General features: G+C 43.3%; 2 protein-coding genes across 2 annotated transcripts; one reads left to right on the forward strand and one right to left on the reverse strand. All coding sequences in view use genetic code 11, as the record gives it.

The window, feature by feature from the left end:
- Positions 1–93: 93 nt before the first annotated feature.
- Positions 94–8,040, reverse strand: EGR_07500 (Protein kinase C-binding protein; the record flags this gene model as incomplete). Its single annotated transcript, XM_024496749.1, has 12 exons — positions 94–434; positions 570–844; positions 1,058–1,129; positions 2,897–3,364; positions 4,661–5,082; positions 5,171–5,508; positions 5,651–5,744; positions 5,815–5,907; positions 6,056–6,292; positions 6,362–6,738; positions 7,037–7,088; positions 7,924–8,040. The coding sequence occupies 12 exons, from the start codon at positions 8,038–8,040 to the stop codon at positions 94–96; spliced, it is 2,886 nt and encodes a 961-aa protein (XP_024348820.1).
- A 1,572-nt stretch (positions 8,041–9,612) lies between these two features.
- EGR_07501 (glucosamine-fructose-6-phosphate aminotransferase) lies at positions 9,613–20,957 on the forward strand (the record flags this gene model as incomplete). Its single annotated transcript, XM_024496750.1, has 7 exons — positions 9,613–9,776; positions 10,477–10,603; positions 10,636–10,704; positions 10,772–10,851; positions 11,619–11,880; positions 17,894–18,334; positions 20,640–20,957. The coding sequence occupies 7 exons, from the start codon at positions 9,613–9,615 to the stop codon at positions 20,955–20,957; spliced, it is 1,461 nt and encodes a 486-aa protein (XP_024348821.1).
- Positions 20,958–21,968: the final 1,011 nt, after the last annotated feature.

Raw genomic sequence — 21,968 nt, forward strand, 5'->3', positions numbered from 1 at the left:
AGCCAGGGTTTATTTTCTGAAATCCCCTTTAACCAAACCAGCCCTAAGAAGCAAACACCATCCAACGAAAATAAAAAAATCAAGAGCTCAATATCAGCATGCATCAACAGCGAGGAAGTGAAGAAAGTGTGCGCTAACCCATTGCTTCCTCTTCACAACATCGATCAGCCTTGAAGCCTCTTGTTCGCAGATTTTAACCACTCCCTCCACCGCGGCTAGCAACTCCGCCTCCCACACCGCACGCAGCTCGGTGAGACGGTCACGATGACTGCTCGCGACCTCGTAGCGCGTGTAGTCCAACAGCAGCCGAAGGCGCTCCAGTTCCTGACTTTGTCGAAGCACCTCCGCACGCAGCAGTGCCATCTTCATTTTGTTCTCCTCGAGGAATTGCGCCGAAACTACAACATTTGACGCGGTTTGGGTCTCCCGGTCGTCTGTTATCAAAAAAAGTACATAAATCACGCTTTATTAGAAAGGGAGCTTGGAATTTTGGGGTGTAAAATGATGATAGACAAATGCAAGGCCAATTTAAAATGATATATTAAGAACAAAAAAGAAGTAACGCGTACGAGTGGTGATCAGAGTCGCTTCTTGGATAGGTGCTTCCACCTCGGAGGCGGCAGTGGAAGCTGCAGAAGCACCAAGAGCTGTGGCAGCAGTTGAAATGGAACAGGTCTCATTGATAGACTCCTCGAGATTCCGAAAGACACTCTCCATCAGAGACTGAAATCGCCCAGAGAACAAGTCTCGAGCTTCTTGGAAGCGAGCAATTAGATCTGCCTTGGGATCACCTGAAGGTGTGTTATCCAGGTGGCGTAGGGGAAGGGTTGACGATGTAGAATCCCTTGATGGTAAGAAAAACAATAGGTCACGGGGCTGAAGCAAACCTTCCTACGTTCGTGAAAATTACAAATTCAATATGATCAGCACATTCTTTTAAGAACAGGCGTATTTTTAGAGACAGAGGATTGTGTAGCGGCAATATGAAGTAGCCGTGAAGCCAAAGAGCCATTCAGTTACTCTTTCCAATAAATCGGCTCAGGCCATGAACACTTACGTTGCAGGAGTCGTTTCCATATCCGGGGCCTCCACATTCTCATACACGGGATTCCCAACCTGCACATTGGTACTGAAAGAATAAAGTGGAGGGAGGATAAAAGCGACCAAATTTTGATGCAGCCATCCAGCATGCAATGCAAAAAAGGGAAGATTAAGTCCAATCACTATCGATATTTAGTAAATCCGACCCAAAACAAATCACTGTCAGTTCAATTAGTTCCAAATCATAGGAAACAAAATTAGCAACTGTACCTTTATCGTTCTGAACAAAAAGAACGGGTTGAGAGGGACAAGTAGGTGGGAGCTGCTGAAGGGCTTCCTGGTTAAAACACATGTCTGGTCCACGAATGGACCAGACCCCACCCTCCAAATTAGTAAATAACGGAGTGGGCAGGCATGCACGCTCACGCGCTGAGCATGGGTAAAACCTGAAGGCATGACTAGGGGTCATCTGAGAGAGGGTATGTGTCAGCTGTTTGGGAAGGAAATATTTTTGGGCACTGCAAGCGAGGTAAGCTCAATTTCTAAATCTAAACACATCCAACCTATAACCTGTTCTCGTTGCAGCAAAATCCGTAAACTTCATCCCTCCTAATAATTGGATTGTTAGCCTCACATATGTGATGCCTCTACTTGCCTACCTGAGCCCGGGATTACAAATGCAACGCGATAGATAAATGGCAGCAACAAATCATCCATATTGTAAACAGACTAGATGCATCTAAAACAAGGAAAAGGATATTGGGAATTGATGATATAAGGATAAACGTATTTCGCAGTCTTAGAGTGGTAGGTGGATTAGTTAGTTCAACAACGCAGTAGGCGCGCGTATTCATCTCGAGAGTGAGTCATCCTCCAGCAGCTATGGTGATTCACAAACTAGGCAGATTGATTTGATATTTTCTTCCTTAAACAACTGCATTAGAGACAAAATTTCCCTCGGGATCCCGGAAACAGGTGTGACGGATGGCCACAGCTCGCTTTTTATCCATCCTCAATACCTTGAATCAAAATCCGCCTCCAGCTAATTGCTTCAGGTTGGCAAACTTCAAAATGTGTCAGGGTGCATTTCCATTTCTAAGATTGGGGTGATCTCGCCCAACCCCCAACCATGAAGGGTGGGACATCGTAGCAACTAATTTTTTTAACAAAAAACCCCCCGAATAAAGCATACTGTTTTTCGCATTTCAAAGCATCGTGTGAATGTTTTGACGACAATAGGAAAAAGGGAGAAGCGGTCTTGACAAGACAAAGAAGACTTGGGTAGTCGCGCTCCCTGTAATCGCTAATGACTAACACCTGCCCTAAAAAGGGAGGTAAAAGTGCATTCTCCGATTGTACCTTGCGTGGGAAACCAGTCGGTCAGATTGGTGAACCAAGCGAAATCTATACTAAGAACGATTTGGAAATTTGGGCGGCTCAATATGCGAAATACGAATTACCCAGAGCTCACCATACCGAAAACCAAAGCAGCCAAAATAACCCCGATTCGAGGGCATGAAAAATTATCTCGGTTTCGGTAGGTGGTGGCTTAAGGCTCCACCAGGCGGATTGGCCTATGGACCCCAACCCTTTTTTTGGGTTGACAATGCCTATTCAGCCCGAAAAGTGTCGCCTCTCACCTTCAGGAAAGTCTCAACGCGCTACATATACATTTTATACTTCTATTTGGTTATTTTATACTGGTCAGATCAACTGGAAGTCATTTAAGTCGTTAAATGGGTGGGTGGATGATAAGTTGTTTTCCGCCCTGCGAACATAAGACAAAGTTGTTAATAACCAGACAAGACAAGATTTGCACAAAATACCGCCACCAGGCTTAAGGGGGAAAACGCACTTGCGCTCCGAATCCTGCACCTTATCTCCCGCATCCGTGTGAGGGAAACTACAAAGAGGCTCGTGAGGCGGTCCCTCTCTGTCTCCGTGGGAGTTCCTGAAGGACGACAGCAGGTTTGTAGAAAGACGGGCCAGTAGGGGTTCGGAAAAGTCCTCCGAGGTTAGGGATCGACTGGTTCCACTGAGAGGAAATGTGCTAGAGGACGATGATGATGACTGAGGGGGTGCCGACGCCAGCCTTGTTTGAAAAGATGGTGGAGGGGGAGGTGGGGGGAGCGGTGGAGATGGGGCGGGGGGAGTTGCCGAAGGCACTGAGGTGGCGAGGGAGGGTGAGGAGGGGAGACAGCTTTCTGAGGTATGAACAAAATCCACCTCGTCACCAGTAGGTCCCGGTGAAGCGGCTGCCCCAGACTCAGAGGAAGCTGGAGAAGGGAGGTTATTTCCTGCAAGGATCCATTGGTTGAAGGACCTACGATCAACACCACCACAAAAAAACAACGTAGTGGGAATAAAACCCAGAATGTCTGTTGAAACAAAGCATCTCATACCTGGCAAACCGAGATTCCATGTATTGCTTAGAAAGAAATGATGAGCAGCGTGTACTAGACATCTAGGGTATCACTGCAGCAGAGAAGCATCATGTCAGCACATGTGCATGACACGAAGCTAGATTTATAAATGAGAACTCAACAACCAATAGCCAAGCTAAACAATAAGCCACGTGTCTATTGGCCGGTAACGCGCAATTGCACTGATATCGCAGAAGAGATGAAGCTGACGGTGAGTAGTTAAGGCAACGAACACTAATGAATGAATACCGGCAAAAAGACAGGAGGAGAGGCCCTTTGGCAACATCTTGATTACCAATTTTTGTCCACGAAGTTCTAATGCTGGGCAGTGTGGGTGTTAGTTCCTCGCCGCCACCAGCTTTTCTCAATTAGTTTCGGTTTAAAGATATCAGTTATAAATGCACATCCGACTACGTGGACCTTCGTAGTTTACCACCACTCAACCACTCCATTAGTGCCATAGTTGCTTGACACCCGTGTTAGTGGCATTCCTATTCTTCCATATGCCCTTAATAAAGCTACTTAAGTGCCACATTGGTGGATCCACGCCTACAGGACAAAAGAGATGTCGGTTTGGATGACTGCTATATCGAAACATCGTAGAAGGAAGACGTCTGCACTCCAGACTTACAAAAAAGGGACCATTGAAATCACACCAATGTCGTGGTAGTTGTCACAAAATACAGGCATGCTTGACAGGCCGTAATAATTACATCAAGATTTGCCTTTAAAATATCGGAATGATTCATTGAAAACCGCGTGAATTTTCACTTAAATACGGTAAAAGTTGAAGAGATGACTGAATAGAGAATACAACCGTGTAAAGCCACTCTATATGAAGTTTTCAGGACATTTCAACGAGGAGTGATTAACTGCGAAATCCGCTCGCTAGAGCACATTGATTAACTTTGAGTACCTCACAAGATACACCACTAATGGCAGAAAATCATTGTAGGATTTTGGATGCTGTGAGGATTGTAGCACACCCGACTACTGAGGACGACGATTAAAAGACAACGAAGGTTGTTCAACAGAATATCGGCTGTTTTCATCGTATTTTTAACTGCGTCAGTTGCGATTCGGTTCCCACACTAGTATCATAGAGGTATGCTCACGCCGCTGCCAAGGGACATTCCATGCCGTTTCAATTTATACCAAGAGAAGACAAAGCCTTAACAAAGAAGCGCCTCACCTACCCATAATGCTGTTTGATGATGTGTTGGGAGAACGGTAATACGCGGGAGGCAGGAGCAGCAGGGAATCGAAATTTGGGAAAGGCCTGGACAAGGAGAGAAAGATGGCGGCGTAGCTCCTCACAGGCCCGGGCGTGGGTCTCTGCGTCCTTCAGTTCGCCAGAATCGGGCAGTCGCCTGAGTCCTCCTTCCGTCTCCTTCTCGCTGTAGGCGGTGGTGGTGGCGGCGGCGCCAGAGGGGGTGTTTGCGTTCACGGAGACGCTGAGACAGGTGTGCAGAGTTACGTAGTTTGGCGGCGTCTTGCGAGTGGCATAGGTGCCAAAAAAGGAGACCAGGAGGAGCTTGTTTGGCAGCTCCGCCATCATCTTCCCCGGCCACCGTCGCCCCTCCTCGAAACGAACCCATACGACTGGGTGGATCACAGTCTGTAATTAAAGTAGACACCATTCCTTGACTAATCGGGTGTGTTAGACTTCGAACAAGTAGAATTTTGATCTGATATCAATCGCAGACGGTCTGAACTTCATTACACTTTGAGCTGAACTCCCAATGCGTGGAAGGAGGATCGTGCTTTGAGCTTGCAAGCAGAATTAAGAGACTCACACAGGGTTTGGTGAACCACAGCCCCTCAGCAAGGTCGGTAGTAAGGTGCTCGGTGGGTTTTCGCATCTCGGGACGTCGATATATGTGCGGTTCACACTTGGAGATGGCGGGGAAGATGAAAGTAGTCGAAGGGAGGACAGGAAGGGCGATAATTCGATTGAGGTAGCAGGTGGGACAGGCTCGCAGGAGTTCGATCTCGCAGAGACACGCTTGCTCTAGAGAACGCGCCTTAACCAAGAGTTGGGGGTCTGAGAAAATGAGGAGAGTACATTGAATAAGATCATCTGCGCCCACCTCTGGCCGAAAATTTGTCAACATTTATAGTTGGCTTGCTTGTCAAGAGATGAGCGCACGATAAGAATAGCAAATATAAAGGTGAGATGAACTTACTTGGCTTTTCCTCGGATATGAAGCAATTATGAATGATCCAGAGGAAATCAGCCAGAAATGCATTCGTTGATTTATATTGGCCAGCATTGACTCGCTGAAAAACGGGAGGGGGGGGATTAGTTTGCGTTCAGAAAAAAAGCTATGCAGAACCAGTTAAACCACACCTGAAGGAGTGTACGAAGATCCATAGGATATCTGATGGCACCCGACGTGCCGAAATTTTCACTAGAATCGACTGATTCTCGGAATGGTTCCGCCTAAAATTGCAAAAAAGTTGCGCTGAAGTTACATTAGAATAAGACGGCTTCTGCATACTTCATTACTCAAGCACTGCTGATAAAAGCTACTCAAACACCAATTAAGTAAGGAACTTTCTTGGGAGACGGCTATAAAATGGACACGTACCCAGCTTTGAATGGACAAGAAATCAATCATAAAAGCCAACGCCTTATTAAGTTGGTTCTCGTAGGTCACAGTCGAAACCACTGGTCCCCATTTCACCCCGTCCGATGTGCCCAAAGCTAGTTCACGACACAGGGCGCACTGCCAGTTTTCATGCGACAAGCCTTCACCCGACTTACTCTCTGGAATGTTTGAGCAATTGGAATGGTAGACGCGGGGACAGCTGCTGCAGGATTTCAACTAAAACAGCAAAAAGTCTCGAAATTCTGGAGAGCTAGTACCTAAATCTGGGGAAAATTCAAGTTCTACCTGTCCAGGACGATGACAAATCCAGCAGAAGTCATCAACTGCCTCCTGAGAAGAGTCTGAGGGGTGTCTAGCCTTGATGTTTGGCACCAGACCCGGACTCATTGGACCCGTGCTGCGCCTAGGCAGTAGCCAATCCGTCTGCTCGGTCTGCGAGAGCAGGGACATCTGGATATTCTCCAAACCCTGCTTTCGACTATTGCGACTCCGCTTCTTTACCGGTGACGAGACGGGCTGGACAACCGTTGTACCCTCGATAAGGGATACACATCTACCCCTAACTGGTGTAGGTGTACGAGTTTCAGATTGTCTATTTGTCCTGGAGGAGTTTCGACTGCTTCTTCCACCTGTTGATTCCCTTAATGAGTTCCAATCGGGATCTAGAAACGCAAGTTAGCAGCACCAGTGATGACAATGGCCGATCGCTAGTGTAACCATTGGGTCCAGTACCATCCTGTGCAACAACGTGGGTTCTACCACAAACAGCATTTGATTGAGTTCTACGTCAGAACCACCTTTACGATGTCTTTTATCAAATTTGATTTTATAATGCTAAACAATTGTTCACGGTTCTTTCATTAGATATCAATGATGAGGAGCTCGCTCGAGAATGTGATGCTGTGGGGCAAAATCTCCATTTTTAGTAAAGGTATCATCATTCTCCTCAAATGTTACTACCTGTTAAAAGAGAGTCGAGCATGTCCGGTGTACTACCATCTTCCAGTCTATCCTGAAGCGGTAAAAACAAGAGCATGAAATTAGCACATGTAAAATAGTTGCATGCGATAATGATACCTAGACAAATAGCCACTAAACGGATACAGCAAAACAAATAACAAAGCCACCGATTAAACTAATTGTGTAAAGACCTGCGGAGGTTCCAAAAACATCAAACAATAATTCACCGTCTGATTGGTGCAAAAAAATGCAACATAATGATACGATAGGCAAACAGCACATACATTAAAAAGCGATGAAAATCACAACTATCAAGAGGCCCAAAAGCCAGTTTGAGGTGGCCACGAACCCACTTCAAGACGAGAGCAACGGATGGGTAGTGTCCCAGCATGGTCATCGTGGCTTACATATGCGCGGATTCATGACGCATAAGATACTGGCTTACTTTAAATATAGGGATGGCTTCTAAACCTTATTTTGCATCAACTAGCACGACCACCCCATGAATATCAATCGTCTTAGAACTGATCTGTAGTAGCAGTCTAAAAATGCCCGAACCGTTTTGAACTTCCTTTGGTTCTACAGGTAAAGAACATACCCTGCTGCCCGTCCCATACTAACGTACTTTCAGCTTTGTCTTACTTTATACGATGACAATCAGCTCCAAAGATAGGTGTTAACTAATTGCGGTTTGACCAGGGAATCTAATATTCATAGTATGGAATAAAAACTCCTTATCAGATTTAATAAATCGTGAAATCATAGTCTGCTGCAATGAAAAAGCTGACCAACTATTTATGGATACCCTGATTATTTTGGGCAAAACATGTTCTAGTACAATATGAGGCTTCTTAATTTTTTTCGAAAAGGAACGCAGGGCGACATACTCTAGAAATTCTTCTACGTTTCTTCCGTGTGGAGCTGTCACCTTTGTCAGTGAAGCGTGTGTTTGATGATCGGGAGGGAGTCCGCGACTTTGCAGCACTTTTACGACGTGTGGGCATTTCGGATTCTAGTAGCAAAATGTGAATATTATTTCCGTTGAACTACGGGAAATAAAGCAAGTTGTCAGAACACGTATAAAAGCAAGAAAACCACACCAATTCCAAAGACCACACTTTGAATTTAGAAATTTAGACCAGGCTGAGAATACACATTGAGGTGGTTAATTTGCAGTTTTTTGACGACTCAAGAACAAGGCGTGAAAGCACAACCTCGTTTGCGGGGAGCACTAGTATTTGCCTCTTTGGAGTAAAGGGGCGAATTTTCTGAAGGCTGGTAACTGTCTGATTGAAAATTGCAATCGATTACAAGAGGCCCCTCTAAAAACGGTGAAAAGATAGACTCACCAAATGTGTTAGATATCTTGAACAGAAAAATAAATCACAACAAGTTACCGGAAGGAATATCATCATCAGAGATCTGAGTGCGCGAACTTCGTCTGATATTGCCACGAGACCTCGAGGATTTGCTTCTGAAAGACAATAGCTGCAATAAGACAGTAATCTCTCGAAATGATCTCGTACTCCTAAGACAAAACGTAGCAGAAAACTAAAAGTACCGCCGACAAACGTGCAAACAGAGACTCAGCTCACGTACCTCGACATGTCTTAACTCAAAAACGATTAGTTATTACGCTTGGAATAAAATATGAGTACATCTAAGAAACATGGAGTGGAAACTGAGAACATCATCGTCATCACTAAAGAACAATCAATACGTTGTCACCCTGTATCCTGATTTTTGTTTCCCCATCCAGGGGAGCTGCTTAACTAAAAATAGTGGGGAAAAGCATGGGACTTGATGACGCGTGGCCTACTACAATTAATTACGTCTCAAACGCGGCAAACACCTGGCTTTAGATGACTGTATTCAAGTGCCATACATTATTTAGTAAAAGCATGCACTCAAAACCGCAACGGAAAAGAAAATCAGAGCACACAACTAGGAGACATTCAAGTAACAAAAAGTGACCCTAGGTAGTAGGGTGGATTTTCCAAACGCCACTCACGTTTCAGAATCCCTAGTCATCAACTGCACTATGCATAGGAACCTAGGACGATGCTCAGGTTAGTCCATTTAAAATCAGTTTATGTGATATTATGAAGTGACACCACAATATTACGATGACATTAACACGAACACATGAAAGACTCGCTTAATCTGGGCTATTTCATTAAGGTAGGCCACCGAAACAACACTAATGTACCAATCAAATTCGCAAGTTTGAAGGGAAGATGTTTACTAACTAATACTATTTGAGGATACGTGTTCACCCGTAAACACACCATCAGTGGTTTCAAAGGTCTGCTGCACAGCTTTTCTGAGTTTTCATCAACGATGTTTGTGGCTTAGGAACATTTCGCCCTAATTCTCTAACATTGCTGGAGGTTCTAAATCCATAACCAAAAAGAGCTATATTAGTTATCTTTCGAAGATCGGAGTGAAGAAAATCCAGACAGAAAGATTAAAGGAATTATACTGGTCTCGAAAATCGGCATAAAATATCGGTGCAATGTATGTCTGTCGAAATGCACCTCTTGAGGAGGATTTGTTTAGTAACCACGATTCTCGCAATGGAACAGGTATCATCTTCCCCCGAAAAGGATATGCATTATGAACAAGCACAACTCTGGCAATTTCATCGCTGCAATTATAAGGAAAAGGATATGTCTTATGTAATCATTTCAAGTATCAAGACTAATGCATTTAGCGGTTCGCTAAATACTGAAAAATTTGCGTAGGACAAATGTCACAAATGCTTAAAAACTAAAACCAGGGCGCATCTTCCATTTTCTGACCTTCAACCAAAAGATGAAAATTTGAGTACATGTGGGATATTGGTTCTAGTGTAGCTGCTTATTTAAGTTTAGAATTGTGCTAAAAGGCAGCATTCCTTAGACACCATCTGGAAATAATCGCTGAAGTCATTGCGTCGGCAAACTTCTCAATATTTTCTCAAGTTAGCCTATTTTTTCGTTGCAGTAGATAATTACTTGTTTTACTATCTAAGGGCTTCTAAATTGCCTTTTATCCCAGCTTTTCTATCGTTTTCATGAAAAGACATGTAACCAACAGCACTTTGTTTAAATACATTTGAAACTACAAACTACTCCGTTCTCGTGCGTGTGGTCATCTGGTTAGTCTTTCAGGATTTCGACTGTTCTCCCATCTAGGTAAGTGATATGGGTGGTACAGCTCCATACAGTGTCCTACTTAACAACAATGCCTTTTTATTTGTGGCGTCCCTGCCGTGCATAATCCCTAGGATTTTTCACTGTTTCTATTGTGCTGCTGATAGTTTCTTTACCTCTGAATCATCTAGTTGATTTTTGCTAAACTGTTTCCATATTACTGTGGTTGTTAATATATTTGAAGCTTATATTCGCAAGCATGTCTCTTTTCTTTTTGCATTACCCCCACTTTGACTGGTAATTTAGGATGGAGGGCAAAAGCATTTCGAAAAAACTGACTGAAGAAAATAATGAGCTCAAGCACTACATCGATTCCCTAAATAAGGAATGCATGGAGTTGCAAGCTGCACTTTTTGAAGAGGCAAATAAAATGGTATCCTCATTTTTTTGATTAACATAATCTAGGCGCAAAATGCTTACGCTGCTGAACACGCTGCCGTTAAGCGTGCTAAAGAAGTAGAGAAGGAAAATTCGGTTAGCAAACTCGGCTTTCCTTTTCTTTTGTTACTTTTTTTGGAAACAAATCCTATCCTATTTTCAGATCCTCAAAAAAGAAGTACAAGCCCTCAAAAATACTCTTCGGCTGCATGAAGAAAAATCAGGCGTGTTCGCTGTACAGAGGTCAGTTCAACGCTATCCTGTCTTTCATGACTACTCACTTTCCGTATCCCTAATCGACTAGCAATCTATATATTTTCCTTGGCCCTACATAATTCCGCATTTTTAGGTTCGAATTGTATTGAGTGGTTTGTTAATCAGTAATATCTCACAAGTTCATTTGCTTAATTTAAGATTACCTTTTTTCTTGCACAGTTATAAATGGCATTATAATAATAAAATCATATGCTACATATTCAAATATAGGCGCTAATCATCTTGACTACAAACGAATTTTTAAGTTACGTGTTACTGCTCAAGTATTTCGCCATTTTTTATTCTGCTCTAGCATATCAGTACCTGTATTGTAGTTCAATAAAACAGATAGGCGTGTTACGCAATTTGTTTGCCATTTTACAATCACATAGCACAAATTGTCACCTGCATCACAAAAGGTATTCAAAAATTCTAATCATCTAGGATTCGCGGAGGGTTAATTTATAACGTGGCGTTACGACCCCAGCGATTCAGTTAACTGTGTAACGTCCCGTTTAGTTTGGTCAGAAATAAACTCTCATTTAATCATTTTAAAATTCGTATCTTCACGCTGTTTGATTAGGGCTACTGCGTCAGCAGTCTACTTAAGACCAAGTATAAAAAGACATACAGGATCCCTAATTGTTGATTTGAGCTGCTGGCGTCTCGTTATATACACCTACTCCAAGGGTCTTGCTTTAATCCCTCGCCACTGAAGCCATTGTCTTTAAGGTGAAGCTAGTTCTACACTACAGGTCAATGTCAGGCATGGTCCCGACAGCTAGCACACCGGAGGCGGAGGAGAAGGGCAAGGGCAATCGTCTGCGACGTCTTAGCTATCTCCTCAGCCCCGCCCCCACCCCACCTCACTCCTCCAACCCTCTTGCCTCGCAGGTGGATCGACGTCGGTGGAGCTCTACCTTGAACACTTCCATCATTAATGTAACCTCGCAGGAGCCCGTCACTCGCAAGTACCTCCTTGAGGCCCTCACTTCCAGTGCTACTTGTGCTGAAACAGTGGGTGACGACCACTTTCAGGCGAGTTCTCACTAATCAAAACTGTTTGATGCCTCAAGTACGAGCCTACATTTTGCATATTCTCGTTACCTGTTAGCTCTCCTTAAAAGTCTAGTCTGTTGAAAGTATTTGTATGTTTTTATTTGGAATACTAAGATAGGTATTTGGATACACTATTGACAGGAGTAAGACAAATGCCGTCTGTCTGATATTTAAATTCTACCAGCCTTCTTATTGTTAGCTTTTGTTTGACACTATTGATGTGCACAAACGTGTTCGGCGTCTCACTTGGTACTTTTACAACCACTTTTGCCGAAGGTCTGTCCGCTTTATCGTGCTAGTTACCTCCTAGCGACTTTCTCGACATATGCTGCCGGTTTTGAGACTATCAACAAAAATAAAGATTCATTGATAGTATTGATATCTTCAGTGAGTTACTATTCAATGCAAATCTCCCACCCTTCCCTGTTATAATTGAATAACTTTCCACACTGATCAGTATCAGGTTTAAATACATTTATTAAACAAGTAAAAACAAACGCTTTATGATGACGTTTTAGACAAAATACCGCACGAAGGCTCCTAACACTCCTTGCCACAAATAAAAGCTGGCTTTCATAAGTTTTTATTATTAGCTTTTAATTGTAGCAAGGAGTGTTAGGGGCCTTCGTGCTATTTTTTTTGCCTAAAACGTCACTACAAAGCGTTCGGTTTTTTCGTGATGGAAGTTAGGCATATGTCGGTGAAATGATCTTTGACTTCTCGCAACCTCCTTGCCATTTACCTTATCGACTTTGCCTTGGTGATTTTATCGTCTTCAGTTTACTTCTTTCCAAAGACACTCTCTCACATGCTTACGTTATAATTGTTCAACCCATTTTCCTACAGTTTTCATCCGTTTCTGTTTCCTTAATTGACTGTGATGACGACTTTACTGTTCCTTTTCACCTCAAACCGAAGCACCTAATCTGTTTCTCTATGTGATCCCACATCTCCCTCAAACAGTTAATCACGCTGTGTGTAAGCCCTTGCATCGGCTCATTTAGTATGCACTGATTTAAATAAGTTGGAGTCTGCAGAATTCAATTTACCTCACCCTCTCAAGTGGGCTTGCACTCTTAATGGCATCCATGGCTTTTGTTGTCCGCTGAACTCTTCAGTCGGCCCTCAACAGATCGGGTTTAGCCAAACCGGAAGTATAGTTTTCGAAGACGTGTTTGCTCTCGAGTGCGTGTGGGTAAGCGTGTTTACCATACGTCAACTTTCATTTTTGGACTTCATAGTTGTCACACCAAATCCGCCTCTTTGGTTTCTCTTGTGCATGCTCAGGCGCATTGCATCAATGTGTGCATTCCGATTTGAGAGTATTTCCCGCACTTCAAGCGCATTTGAACAACAAGATTTTTAGCAGTGCTGACGAAATTAGCTCCCTGTACGCAATCACGTGGTGCGATTTAACAAGATACTGACCTAATTAATCGATTTCTCTGACATGTGCAATTGCGTCATCTCTAAACAACTCCGAATGGGTGATATTCTTGCTGCAAATCATTTTTACCATACCTTCATCATTTCTTATTACTTTTGATTTAACTGAATTTGTGGGTTGAATATATTGTCAAATGACGTACTAAACAGTTGAAACTTGAGTATTTTTGGTAAAAATAATTATGATGATTTCTCACTTTGGATCGCATTGCATGGTCTTGACATCTCAATAGCCAATTATTTGAATTAATGATGAATGCTATTCACTTTTCTTTGAGTGAGAATTACCAGCGGAATTGAATTGTCTGAACCATTTCTGGACGGCACGTTCTGCCACGCCACCTTATTTAGATGCTATGCAGCAAATGTTGTGGGTAGATTCTGCGACTTTAGCACCGGTTTCAACTCGGTTCGTTAAGCCGGCAAACTAGAATCACATCCATCAGGTTACACCAATTTTTGACGTAGAACACAGTTAGGAGTATTGCACTGATGAACTTCTGGATATCTGCACTTTATGATCCATGCTTGTGAAGAGTTCGATGTCAGAAGTTCCTTCCCCAAAAGTTGCAAGTTATTGCTGGGAGCTAATATTGCAAATTGCATGAACTTTATTTTACCTGATGCCTTAATCTGGCATGTTAATTTCTCCTGTCAGTAAGTCAAATCAGCATAGAAACGGGGCTGTACTTTTTCAGACAGTGGGGCCTCCACACCACCCCACTATTGTTTCATTTTCAATTTTTTGAATTTTACAGATGTGTATCCTCTTTGAAACGCCTAAGGTTAGATTTGGAGGGTATCTGATAATAACGACAGCGGATGATATCAAATTATCGCCTATGAATTGAAAAAAAAATACATTACTTTTGATCGTAGCCCCTCTTTTCGTCATATTTAATGTGCTACAAATGCGATTGACCCATTGTTCCATATGGCTTTGACGACTTGGAATTCCATGATTTATCGCACGAATGACTTTTCCTCTGCCGGCTTGTGTGCAAGTGAGCCCATGCATGGGTGTATAAGTGGTCCCGCTTTGGTAATCCTCAGAGTCACTGAGCTGGCTCCTTCTTCTGGGCATGCTGAAACCAATCACCAACTTGACCTATTTCTGTGCTTGGCGCATGTGGTTGACTGGACGTCAAGCGACAGTCAACCGCTGTGCTCAGCCGCTCTGAAGCTGTTACTGATCAAAAATTACCTTATTTCCTGTCAGTCTTAACGGTGTAATAGTTAGATCTACAAGGTTCTACAGTACCATTACTTAGGAAGCGATCAGCGTTATAGCTACCTATTGATGCACCCCTTTGGCAGTGGGTATTACCTCCGTCACATTCTCGCGGGAAGTTAGCAGAAACCGACCACCATGTTCATTATCCAACCAAGTAGATTTTCCCGCTTCCTTTGGTGAATAAATCAATGAAGTCAAATCGTTACCCCTGCGAGTATACCTACTTTGAGGTCATATCCCGGCCGTACCTCCCCCTCATACAGGAGCTTTTGAGTGAGTTTTATGTGCCAGTGGTGACTATTTACTTACTGTGATTCATTTTCTGCTCTCCTCCTGGGTAAGAGAAGTTCATAAGTTTGCTTGTTTGCCTGTTTAACCTGTCTACTGTTTTGGTCTTCGGCTGGGTCTACCTCTGCTCCTCCCTCTATTTGCTCAATTCGCAGGAACACTGGGGTATCTTAAAAGAAGTAAGCTAGTATGCCATCAAATAGTTGGGTTTGCCTTGATGACGCTTTTGTTACTAAGTGCCTCGGTTTTCTTCCCAACTCTGAAGTGCTCTTACTTTCAGTAGTTGAATCAAGGTCTGTAGTTCGATAAGTGATTGAATAGTAATCCGTTAGTGAGTGACCTCGGTTAATCATGAAGTGGCAAAGTCGTTTTTGGTTGTATTTCGGGAAGACCATTTATTGTAGAAATTTTGCTAAGCTGGTGGTGCTCATCAGCGTGGGTGGAATTAGCTCCGCACACTGGATAGGTGATGTTTGTAATGAGATTAAGTGGGCACACCATATGCAAAAATTGCAATTTTTACGTGTAAACTAAGTGGCATGGCCGAGAGGAGGCTTTAATATTTTCTGCTGGTGCCTCAGACAGTAATTTACTACCATCAATTGTCGTTAATTTCTGACCGATTCAGCTGCTACTCGAAAAGTGTAATATGAAGTTACCCCCTCCCCCGGACCAAGAACGTCCTACGTCTATTGCATTGTTTAAAATCCAACCAACCTGATTGCCACACGCTTTGATGTGGCTAGTTATCTACTATAAGCTAATAAATTGCTCTTGGTACGTATTCACTACCCATTTCTAATGAGAAAAAAAGGCTAGAAAACATTGGAGTTGAAGGGGGTATTTTTACGTCTATGTCCACAGGGTTTGAAATTCCGTCTATTCAGATTAATCAATGATGGGTCCACCTTCTGCCTAACTAGGAATGCAATCACGTGCCTCGGGGCCTCACAAAGTCCACACCTCGCTTAGCACGAGATCAGCTGCTCTGGACACCACGTGGCATGAACTTTCTCATTTCCATCCCGTGGTGGATGTCACACTTCCTTCCACACCCGCCTTGATTTACCATCATTTCGGCTACTTTTGGCTTGGACCGTGCTGTGTGATCCTTGTTGAAACAGCTTTTGAGTTAGAGAAAAGTAGCACTGATAGGAAAAGGCACTTGTGATACGTTCCTGCCATTCAAAATATGAAAAAATCTGTGTTATTATATGCTTCTGACAAGTGGCACGAAGGCTTTCCTGTCACGTAAACAATTTTACCTCATGGCTTTGAGCGTTAAAGTATAAGGGGGTTATCTCCCACTACCTTCACTGGAATCGGTATGATTTACCCTGTATACTCTCCTCGTTAATCTAACCGCTCCTGCTTCTATTTTTATTTGGAGACAAGGAGGGTCATATCTTTTCTCCCTCTTCCTCCCTATATGTGTAGGTTGAAAAGTGAATGAGGTGCGTATTCTTTTACCAACGGCAAATTGATTGGTTTGTCGTATCTTGAGGTAACTAAATCAGCCTTTGAACGGCATTGTTTAGTTTCTTTTTTTTATCTCTGTGCTGTAAGCGGCGCACAAAGATTTGTAGTGCACGACCTTTTCAGTAATATAAACACTAGTGGCTCTTGGCTTATTTATTGACACAAAGTTCCCTCTTTATCTTAGGAGCGCAAGGCTGCTTTAATATCATTGATGATGTAAACATCGTCGCACTTGCGACACAATCATCTACCTTTTCTGAGCTAAGAGATAACGGAGTATTTAATGCTAGTTTTTTGTTGGATTGGCTCATTAACCTATCTTCAACCGTCTTTAGAAAAAAATGTAAGTTGGGAGGACCTCAGGATTGTTATTTGTTGGATGAATCGTAGCTGCAAAGAGGACACGTTGATCGCTCTTTGTTTCGCGGAGTCGAGGACTCACGTCCTATGACTGGACTCGGACTGGGTTTAATCACGTTTTGTAGTACTTTTGGTGCAGTTCCTTCCAGCTTCGTCTTCTGGTCTAACCGATTTTTGCTCTCACGTGTCCCCGCTTGTGATATTTCGTCTGCATTTGATTTCCTTCTTGTAAAGCCGATCACTGTGTCCTGTGGAGTAAATTTTGAACTAAACAACTAGACTTATTAGCATGAGTCATCATCTTTCGCTGGACAGAGCCACCGCAGAGGCATAGAAAAGACAATCGCATTACTCACTACATTAGTTCACATGTTGTCTTGTGATGGGTTTTTCAGGGGTCCCTGATGTTAATACAATTTTCCGATTCCGATTTTGTTCATCTGACCGGTTAAACTTCAAAATAGGATCTCTTCGTTAAAAACACAACACACTAATTCGATGTCGAAGTTGCTAAATTATCACTTTCGTATACCAGCGTCGCACACATGTGACTCCCGGACTTTCCTGCCTGAACTTGACTTTATAAGCATGTGCTTTTTATGATGAGCAATTGTTTGCGTCGAGTAGTGCCGCGCATTGTTTGAGTCCAAAATAACAAGCCATAGTAAAATTTTTTTTAATGCGACTTTGGTTTTGGAGCAACAGCCGACTCAGCCAAAAAACTTATGACGGCCGGGGCCGCAGTTAGAACGCTAAAACATTTGAGGTGTGGTGGTTGATTTCCCTCTGGAGCTGTTACCATTTGGATTTTCTGGGCACCTCAGCAATACTTTCACTTTACATCACTAGAAAAGGTTGGAATTAGCAACCGGAATGATCACTTTATCATGCACCATGTGTGTTAGTCATCCTCTAAGCCAGACAGGATTTAACAGGCGGTCGATTCTGTCCCAAACCCTCAGGAGTGCTTTAGTGTTTTTTTGCCCACAAATGCATTCCGGCATTGCACAACTCTTTCTTTTTCAACCCACCGATGTGGTAACCACTCTTATCTGAAAAACGACGGTACTATTGATGAGTGGGCTTGATCCAGTACGCATTTTTGTAACGTGGGTAGTAGTAGCACCACTTTTGATTCAACATCTTAACCCCCTGGCACTTCAGGAATTTGTCGACTGGGTGGACTGTGGGTGCTGTCTAAGCTGGCCAGAGGACAACGGTGACGGTAAACCAAATCAACAGCCCACGGTGAGCATCACCTTGGCTGAGAGCAGTTCCAGTGGTGGAGCCCCTCGATCTCGCAACAATTCCGACGTTGGGGATATCAGATTGCCCTATCCTACTCCACATCCGTCACCACCACCCCCATTGAAGGAGCACGCCTTCTTCCATCGCCTGGTACGCGAGGATATCGCACCGGCGTTGGACTTTGCCGACGCCCGCCTTTGCGCCACTCTGCCTCTAGCTCTCAGTCATCTCGGGGTAGAGATGGAACCCCTTTCTTCCCTTTTTGCCTCCACTCCGACCACCGATATAGAGGTTACCGATACCTTCACCTGCCCTCTTGTGCCCGGCGAACCAGTCAAATTCAGTCTTAAGCTGGAGGTATGTGAATGAACTTGACATTTCCCCAATTACCCATGGTTGTCGGTGAGAGAATAGTGAGAACTGTTAGCCACTGTTATAAGCTGATGTTGACGTGCGTGAGTTCGGATCCTGTCGGGTTTCCAACCGAAGTAATCGGGGAAAAACTTCGACGTAGACGTCTCTATCTGCCAACGGGCAAGAATAAACAGTGGGAGTACGCTGCACGCGAGCACGATAGCCAGCCATCTAGCGGGATGTGCCGGAGGCCGGAGCGGCTTTAGCCTCCCACATTTATGTCATTTAGTTGGTCTTGGACTTACAGTAATTATTATCTTACTTAGAGCACACTGTACTTCAATGTTCTCTTTAGCTGCAGATTTGATATTGGACAACCAAGGGTGACTAGGCGAGGCCGCGACATTTCAGGCTATTCGGGAATCGGACACGAAAATAGGATCTTATAGAAGATTTAAATAGGAATACTTCTTGGGGTTGCGGACAACCCCATAGGCGATCGAGGGGGAAATCGTAGTTTTTCTGTAATTGATCGGATTCCACTGTTTGTGATTCACATTACCATTCTTACTTTGATGGAGAAATGGTTTGGTTAAATATAGCAAGGTTTAGGTATAGGAATGCTTGATTTTGAACCAAATTAAAAATATCAAGGCTGATCTCTAACTCTAACTGCTGGACTAATGTGATGTAATGCATATTATTTTTAGTTTCTAATAGACAGCTCTGTTAGTCGATTTCACATGTCACGAGGCTTATCCACCTCACATTCACCATCTGAAATTGCAATTTTGTGGGTCATTACTCAGGTATGCTTTTGGAAGGATTCCACCCCCTTTTCAACTTCAATAAGAGGCCATTTGTAACCTACTGCACTGCAAATTCCGGTTTTTTCTTCAATCCAAGCATCATGCGACAGAATATGATTGAGATCTATTTTCAATCTTGCGGTGGTTTTTATTTCCCTTGACGCATTTAATTTAACGTCTGAGGTCGGAGGGGCCGTGCAGTATTTGTAGCCAAGGTCATTTTACGTTTTTGGCATCATTGTTGTTGTACTGGTAGCTCCGTGTTCCATCCTACATTCAGTCGAGCACTTATTTACTTGAGTGTTTTGTTTCTCTCTTTTTCCATTTTCAGTAAAGTGAACATCGTGGTTCAGTTTTTGTTAATTTCTTCTAAAAAATGTGAAGATTGACTTCGCTTGTTGGATCTGATATACGGTGTAGCTACTTACCCATGAGTGATACTACTTAACTACATCCCGCTTCTGTTCTTAAGATCCTAATCAGTTCATGTAAACGTTCAGCCGGTTTTTGTCAACGACTTTATTCGTTGTGTGAGATTATTAAGAAGTATGCATTTCCACACCTTCTGGTGAGGGATCTGACATTTTGCCCCACTGAATGCATTAGCTTACAACTCGATTGACACAAGCCGCGTAACCAGTATGACAAACTACCACTCAAATGAGCTCTATTAATTTCACGCGTTTCGTGGCTTATCGTTTGAATATGTCGATTCATTGTATGTCAAAGGACCCACTTCTAGTTTTACAAAATTTAGCACTCTCCACTCGGATGCAGATTCCTCTTCGGGGCGGCTTCTGAGTTACACATGCGAAAGCTAACGTGCACTACGTTGACTTGGAAGTAACTGTAAAGATTATTAGAATCCAGTCGCAAGCACGTACCCCTCTCTATGTCTTCTTGAGATTTCCGATTATCATTAACTATGGTTAGACACATGCTAACCATCCAAGAGATATGAATGGCGATGGTACAAGTACTCGATTATCAAAGCCAGTGGTCCTTATTTTCAATTCAAAGTAAATTCACCGTGCTATACGTTCTTTCGGACGAATAGCGTTCTGACGTTGGACTCACTTGGGGAAGACTTTTTCATAGGCTAAAAAATCATTTCACTTCGACTTTTGATAGGAAGAATTTTCTGAACATGACTACTGGAGTCACTCAACATTGTCCTCCCCCCTTTTCGATTATGAGGCTTTTCACTTTGCTTTGGGACGCGGTATACACATAGATATTCCCTTTTAGCTATTTGCGTCGATGGTACTATCCAAATCGATTGTGTGAAATCTCTTTGGTACGTGAACTTGAATAACAGCAAATACATTATATACATTTATTGGTGGAACACACTTCACCTGTCTTTCTGCAGTTAGCAACCAGAGTTACGACTAAATCCGCAATAGGCGGTCATCCTCGCTATTTTCACTTTCCCACTCTTCCGCTCCAATAGCAGTGCCTACGTTCATCGCAAAAGACTGTTTTTTTTACTGACGCAGGTGTTGAACGATGACGGTTCAACTTCGGTGGAGCGTTGCAATATCTCATCATGGGCTCGTCAACGCATCGCTGCAGTGGCTGATCTCTTCCAGTACCTCAGCCTTATTCGTCGGGGTCTGACGGGCACTCCCACCACCCCCGTCACCCGCTCTCTCTCCAACTCCCTGCCTTCTGATAACCGCGCTTCTCGCTCCCTCAACGTAGACTCGGGCATTCTCACTGAGCCTATGCGTCGTCATCAGTTTGAGAACGTGCAGCGTCGTCGGTTGGCAATCGCCCTTTCGCGTCTCGGCTATGGACTGCCTGGGATGGAGTAATTTGAAAATATGTATATACTCAGCTCTCCTCCGCGTCTAGTGCGGTGGTTGCGCAGTCTTTCACGCTCCCCTCTTAACCTCTTCCTTCCCTTAAGACCAAGATTAACCAGATAGATTATAAGTTTTTTTTTTTGCTTTTTCGTATTGTGGAATTGTTTGAGTGTGAAGAGGGGCTGGCGAAGTTCTTACTAACCGAGTGATTTATAGACGTTTATTATGTGGCTTATTGAATCTTTCCTGGAGCGGAGTCGCGTGTCACATACGCGTGACGCTGGGTTGCCGGTACAGAACGCTTCCTTCACTAGTTTGGAAAGTGGTTAGACTAGATCCTGTGATTGTCAATTTTTCTCTGATGCTTTAATGGCAAACGTGATGGATGACGTGGGCGTGCTGGGACGTTATTAGATGACATTCACAGTCTAGGTTACGAGGTTACGGACTACCTTGCTGCATATCGGATGATTTAGTCGAGTAGAGGCCATATTCAACGTCAGTAATTAGCGTGAATTCAGACCAAAAAGGGGAACCACGAAATTACCCACTAATGTTTTTGCCAAGTCTGAAGAGTTGCGGACTTACAACTAACACTTATGACGGTAAGTAAAGCAGTTTAAATCACTGGTCTCCTACCACAAACAAAGTATTTTGAAATACAAGAATGTGTAAAAGGTTGCTTCATGAGAAGACTTGATTTAGTCATCACATTCTAAAGTGCTACACGTAATTTTACTCATACAATTCTATGTGTGGTTGTAAATGTAAGCTTTGTTAACGGCGGCGACCTGCAGACTACAGTCCCCAGTGAAGTGCAATAAAAATTAGTGGAATAATAACCAAGGATGTACAGAATCAAAGTTGTGAAGGATGTTTAAGCATCACAAATGAAACTGTTTTGCTCTCTAAATCTCTCCTGCAGTTATGACAAGCCTAAGTGCCACTGAGAATGCACAGCCAAATGGGCAGGAGGGCTATTGGCACGGCTTGAAGGTCACGCTGCAAGGCTGACATACA

The sequence above is a fragment of the Echinococcus granulosus genome, assembly GCF_000524195.1.
Source record: "Echinococcus granulosus chromosome Unknown EG_S00079, whole genome shotgun sequence".
Taxonomy (NCBI): Eukaryota; Metazoa; Platyhelminthes; class Cestoda; order Cyclophyllidea; family Taeniidae; genus Echinococcus; species Echinococcus granulosus.